Consider the following 6777-nt stretch of genomic DNA (forward strand, 5'->3'; position numbering starts at 1 on the left):
GTTAGTATTTTCTGTTCAATTAATGCAATGAAGCATCCATTGATTTTCTGTACCGCTTATCCTACACAGGTGGAGCCTGGAGCCTATCCCAGGCAACTTGGGCCATAAGGCAGGGGACCCCTTGGACAGAGGGGCAGACCATTGCAGGGCACAATCACACACACTGCAGACAATTTGGGACAATTTAGGCCATTCATCCTACAACGCATATCTTTGGACTCGGGGAGGAAACCAGAGCACCCAGAGGAATCCCCCGAAGCACGAGAAGAACATGCAAACTCCATACAAACAGGGCGGAGGTGGGATTCGAACCCCACTTTTCCAGAGGTGCAAGGCAATAGTGCTAATCACTAATGATGCTAATGATGACGAGTGTTATTAGTCATATTGTAGCAAATGCCTAAACATAGCTATTTAATTTTATTTTATGTTATATGGAATACCATACACCGATTAATGCTAATTAGCTAGCTAGATAATTCCAGAAACAAACTGAACCAAGAGTGTGCTCCTTGTACCTTATTTTTTTTATGATTGTTCTTTTACAGTTACATAATGTTAAATGCTTACTTTCTTTCTTACTAAGAGAGGTTTACAAGTAGACAAGCAAAATCTCTCTTGTGGCATACCCTGTACTTACCCAACTTTATCAAATGGGTAGTTCGGCTTTAGTTTAGCTACCCATTTTCATCTTTATCAAACCATTCAGTGAGCCCTAGAAAAGACTACTCCCTTCAAGATAGAAATGTATCATCATAGGATAAAGGTGATCAGTCAGACTAACTTTGTATTAATTTGCAGTGACTCTTCCCTCTAAAGGGACAAGTAAATCAAAATGTTGCCAGCAAAATGCCCTCCACTACATAACAGTGCCACTGTTTATACAGCTAATGTTTGCTAGCATTCTACTGTGCTCATTATCTACCTTTTATTTACATTTCTCTGTTAAAATATTAATTACGGAAACACTGTGTGTTTAACTATGTATGGAGTTTTCTAGCTACAGTTGTGTTTACTACAGATACACAAAGTAACTTGTAAAGCAATTAAGCAAACATCCTATGTGGTCTATTTAAAGAAATTTTTAAAACAGTTGGATTGAACCATGGTGAGTCACAAGCAAGTACTTGGGAGTGGGTGTGAAAACACTGAATAAGGGTTCTGAATTCAGGATATAGATTACAAGAAAATATGTCCCAGGTATCCTGAGTGACTGCAGAAGGAAATTGCTTGACCATCTGCTGCTCCAGCAAGCTAGCTTCATGCTATTGCTGACATCACGTTTGTACACATTCTCCTACCAGATATGTATAGCTGCTACTGAAGCAATCATTTGGATAATGAAAATCAGTAAAAATTTATTTTACTGAAATCACAACTAATAATGTATATGTGCTATAGTACTGAAATAAACACTGTACTTTGAGTGCATGTCTGCAAGCCTCTGTGGGAAATCTGAAGGGAGGTGGTCTGGTTACATTGTTCCGTTATGCTTGGAAACTATTGTAGGCCTTACTGGCAAAGCCTCCTCAGTGATTTTCAGTGTGATCAGATTGGAAGCAGGGAAGCGAACTAATGAACTAATTCTGCAAAGGCATTTAGACAGAAGTGACTGCCAGAATTTTACAGATGACTGGTGGCAATGAAATGACCCGTAAACCCCTTTGGAGCATGCTAAACTTGTCAGAGAAACCACTTTGTTATATCAATAAATAATAATTGTGTAAAAAAAAAGTTTTCCAGGAACAGTGTATTTTTCTGGTTGGTTGCATTATTCAGCTGTTGCATAGCCTGATGCATAGCAAATACACCATGTTTTTGAGAGGTGGGAGGACACAGGGAGAACGTGACTCTCTGCACAGACAGTTCTACAAGCTCAGGACTGAACCAGGGATTTATAATCTGTTATAGTAGGAATTAGATTCTTTAGCATGGTGGCATGGTGGCACAGGCTCCAGGGACCTCAATCTTTTACAGTGTAGAGTTTCACATGTTGTCCCTGTGTCCATGTGGGTTTCCTCCTGGTTACCCAGTTTCCTCCCACCTCCCGAAAACATTTTGGAAGGTGGATTGTGTGAGTGTGTGTGTATGGTGCCCCGCAATGGACTAGTGTCCCACCCAGGGTGTATTCCTGCCTTGCGCCCAGTGTTTCCATTATAGCTTCCAGGTACACTGTGACCCTGACCAGTATACGTATCAGTTACTGAAGATGAATGAATGAATGGATAGATGGATGGATAGATGGATGGATGAACTAGCATGTAAAGTGATGGCAAGTAATGATAAATCTCAAACTGATACTGGAGTACAATGGAACACAGTTGGTACTCTGGGTGTCTTCCAGTCTGTCTGCTGATACATTATACATTCTCCTGGGATATATCTACATTTCACAGTGAGAAAGACAGAGGAAGAGAGAGATTTCAAGTGCAAGAGAAGATGTGCTCTTGCTCTCTGCTTTCCAAGTCCTGTAAATGTTTTGCATCCACATTTCTATTACCTAGAGCTTTTACAGCCAAGCACGCTATCCCTGGGAAAATAAGCCAACACAAACTCTGCTACCAAACCAATTACTCACACACAACATGTCATCTGTTCCTCTGACACTGCCTGCTGACCCTGTGTCCGTTCTGGATATACACAGTCTTCTATTTTTCCATGTTGTGCCTGTTGTCTTTAGCCAAATCGACCAAGTGTGAAAATGTATTTTAGGCTGGAACAGAGATAAGGTGCTAATAAACACACCTTTCTAATGGTCCCATCCACATACAAAAGGCAGTAATGAGGCGACAATAACTCCAACACACATGCTTCAGTGGATAAAGGTTGTTGAGCAAGCATGGCACCGGTTTGATGCACAGCCAGCTCTGATAACAAAAAGAGACTTGCTGGCCAAAACACCCGCACACAGCATAGCTACAACATGCATGCAGCTGTTTCATTGATGAAGCAGAGCAAAGAGGCTCTTTGGGTATATTTAGTCACTCTGATCTCTCCAAGACCAAAAGAATTGAGATCTTTTCCATTACCAGGCTCTTAACTATTTGATTATCTTTCACCTCTAAACTACTTTGAATGATATTCAATTGGAACATTGGAACATTTTGTGTCATTGTGGTTAAGTATGTTAGTACTTCCATTAAAGTCCTTGTCAGTCTACCAAAGAGGAAGCCTGTTGCCCCTTATACTCCACGAACTCCATGATACTTAGTAGCATACTTGAAAGGATTTTCCTGGGATGCTACCCGTTTGTACTTTGTCTAATGCTTATGTTAACATAATTTAAAGGTTAATATGCAAAATGAAAAATCTTAAAGGAAAAGTCCACCCTGAAACACATAAATACAAACACAGAAATATGTACATATTGATTATGTGTTTAATGACTCTAGTGTTAATTTATCTATTGATATGTGTTGTGTTTTAAGTGAGAACTTTTCCACTCTGAGTTCACAGAGATCGAATGTGAGATTCAGAAATCTCAAAAATAACTGATAATGGTCAGATTTCACCATGCATCGTCTATCTTATTTTATGTTTTCCTTCCAAATACTGAAATACTTTAAATTGGACCCTATACTTATATTAAAAGAAAGTATTGCTGAGACAAACATAAACCACTTGCAGTACAATAGTTGTAATTTATTAATGCTATTAAGATATAAATTAAAATATAATAAATATAAAACATAAAATTATTTTTTTTTACTAAGTTACTATTTTTATGGACCTTGGCACTTAGTTGAATTAAACTATTGGATTTATTTTGGTGTGGATATAAACAATAAAACCTTTTTTTATGATGGCAAAATATAAAATATCAAGTGATTAAAAAAAATCTGAAATGCCAATATTATATATAAAAATCTGGCAACAGGAATGGCAAACATGAATTTACAAAAAGAAGAAAAAAGAAATTTTACAAAATAATCAAAATTTGCTGAAAGGCAACTCACTGGCTCCCTACAGCTATGATGTCATCACAGAACATTATAAGAGTGCTGTGCAAATAGCCTAGCAGTCACATTCAGTAGAGCACAGCCCACCAGAGGGTTTGCAAGAGGGTGGGGAAAAGATCAAGCAGGATTAACAAAGCTTCTGAATGATTGAAAGAGAGTGCACATAGAAGAAATATCATATGAGCGAGGAATCTAAGGACTTGTACAACTCTGCAGAGATTTTTTTTTTCATTTTCATGGAAGGAGACACAGTTGGACATCTATATATAAAGGTCTGTGAATTATTAACTTTCTTTTTAGCCTTGATTATACTTATTTTTGTTTGATTTTTGTAATATGTTGCCCATCTTTCTTTCTTTCTTTCTTTCTTTCTTTCTCACTCTGTCTTAGATCATGGGAAGCCAACAGCCCCCTGTCTCTTTGAACTATTCTGCCACACTGAACAATAAGACTGCCTCCCCTATTTATACTGAGCTACAAATGGTGCTGCTTGGATTAGCCATGTTCCTACTGGTCCTGGCTATTGTTCTTGGCAACCTGCTAGTGATCACAGCCATTGCCCGGTTCCAGAGACTCCAGAATGTCACTAACTGCTTTATCATGTCACTAGCCTGTGCTGACTTGGTCATGGGACTTGTGGTGGTGCCCTTTGGGGCCATCTACATCATCCTCAACACATGGCACTTTGGAAGGTTCTGGTGTGAGTTCTGGACAGCCACTGATGTGCTTTGTGTAACAGCTAGCATTGAGACTCTCTGTGTCATTGCCCTGGATCGCTACCTCGCCATCACCTCCCCGTTCCGCTACCATTCCATGCTGACCAAGTGCAAGGCTTGCATTGTGGTTATGATTGTGTGGATCATTGGTGGCCTCATTTCCTATCTGCCAATCCATTTGAAGTGGTGGATTTCCAGCACTGAAGAGGCCATGCACTGCATGAACAACACCCTTTGCTGTGAGTTTCACACCAACCGAAGCTATGCTATTATCTCTTCTATTATCTCCTTCTACATCCCTCTTGTGATCATGGTGTTTGTCTACAGTCGTGTCTTTCAAGAGGCTAGGAAACAGCTAAAAAAAATAGTCAAGAGTGAAGGCCGTTTCCGCCAAAGTGGAGGTCAGCAGGAATACAGTGACAAAGGAGTTGGCAGAGAAGCTAGGGCCATCAAAAAGCCTAAGGTCTGCCTGAAGGAACACAAGGCTCTAAAAACTCTAGGTATTATTATGGGCATCTTTACACTGTGTTGGCTTCCATTCTTTGTGCTTAACGTGGTGGTGAGTGTCCATGAAGTGGACAACATCAAGGTACCATTCAGAATATTAAACTGGATCGGGTATGCAAACTCAGCCTTCAACCCCCTAATCTACTGCAGGAGTCCAGAGTTCCGATATGCCTTTAGGCAGATCTTGTGCATGAAGAGGTCTCATTATCCCAACCTAAGACCATCCAATGGATACAAATATAGTGGACAGAGCTGGCAGAGTGAGCATCAGGGACGGAGCAAGTGTAGCTCAGAGGACAGTGACCCAGCTGAAGGGGGCTCTGAGAAAGAGGATTGCAGATAGGAATGACTCTAATTGCATTTGTAATAAAAACCTCACATTAGTCAAGTCCCAACACATTCCACTATCACTGTAATGGCAAAGAAATTAATCAGAACCAGGGTCATGGGTGGGGACAGCTTTTATTTATATATATATATATATATATATATATATATATATATATATATATATATATATATATATATATATATATAATTTTAAGACAGATTTGATTTTTTACTTTTGTCTTGTCTACCTCACTATCTCTCTCCTCCCTTTTATTTCTAATATCCATATTAATTCACTCTTCACAAAGAGAAAACCTATAAAACCACTTGTATTTGAAAAAGAAAAGATGGAAAAAGGCAAGTGTCTTGTCCAAATGTGGAAAGTAAGGATAAAGAATTTAAACTATTGGCAATAATTTTGTTGTTAGGTGGTCAAACATATTATTGGTTACAATCAACTGGGTGAACCACCCAGTTCCTGAATGAACCACCCAACTGTAGAGAACCACCAAAGACTGGTACTTTTCTTGGTTCTTTAGCATCTTGTCCCTTTTTGATCAATTTTGATGCAAACCAAAACAAAATTAAATAGATTTGTTAAGCAGGAAAGTTACCAATGATTTCCTTGGGTGTCTCTTCACCTGACTCTGTTGGGGACTTATTACTTTAATTTATCTGCTGTTATTTGGCCACAGAGGTAATTGTAATTCCATAGTGCCTTGCCATTCACACATACCACTTGGGTAGTGCACTTTCTATTAATAGTACATCATACTATTAATATATCATACAGACTGTAACAGTTTGATTGTAATTTTTTGATTTGTCTAACACAAGTTTTATTTTTCAACAACCAGTTTTTTTTTTTATAAAAAGATCATGCCAGAACTTTTTACATCCGGTTCTCATCTTTTGTCTTGGGTTTGACTATTATACTTAGAAGTGTAGCCGCTACTACCACAGTGAAAGACAGGACAAGGTTATTGCTGTCATACCATCTTGGTTAAGAAATTCACAAAAATCAGTTCTTCATCAGGTGAATCCCAGTGTCTTTATGAATGTGTAAAAGCATGATTTAATTAAATATTAATTACTTACTTATTCACTTTATTTGGATGAGCCTACAATTATGAGTCTTATGTGTCCCATCTTGTGTTCAGTAAGCAAATATGATGGACATGGCTGAATGTTATAGCTGCTTAGGATCAGCTTTATAGTGCATTTTACAGCTGTAGAGTTGCTCTGCTTTATTGGAATTGAAACTT

General features: G+C 38.6%; 1 protein-coding gene across 1 annotated transcript; it reads left to right on the forward strand.

Annotated features, from left to right (window-relative positions):
• Positions 1-4041: 4041 nt before the first annotated feature.
• On the forward strand, positions 4042-5636 carry adrb2a (adrenoceptor beta 2, surface a). Its single transcript, XM_026918324.3, has 2 exons — positions 4042-4231; positions 4350-5636. Exons 1-2 carry the CDS (start codon positions 4139-4141, stop codon positions 5523-5525), a joined length of 1269 nt encoding a protein of 422 aa, XP_026774125.1. The 5' UTR covers positions 4042-4138; the 3' UTR covers positions 5526-5636.
• Positions 5637-6777: the final 1141 nt, after the last annotated feature.

This window comes from Pangasianodon hypophthalmus, chromosome 7 (assembly GCF_027358585.1).
Source record: "Pangasianodon hypophthalmus isolate fPanHyp1 chromosome 7, fPanHyp1.pri, whole genome shotgun sequence".
In the NCBI taxonomy this organism is placed as follows: Eukaryota; Metazoa; Chordata; class Actinopteri; order Siluriformes; family Pangasiidae; genus Pangasianodon; species Pangasianodon hypophthalmus.

Excerpts from the sequence above, each read along its gene's own strand:
- adrb2a (XM_026918324.3), top strand. The coding sequence starts at position 4,139 with ATGAGCGAGGAATCTAAGGACTTGTACAACTCTGCAGAGATTTTTTTT. Across the intron at positions 4,232-4,349 it reads TTGGACATCTATATATAAAG|ATCATGGGAAGCCAACAGCC; the intron begins GTCTGTGAATTA and ends ACTCTGTCTTAG.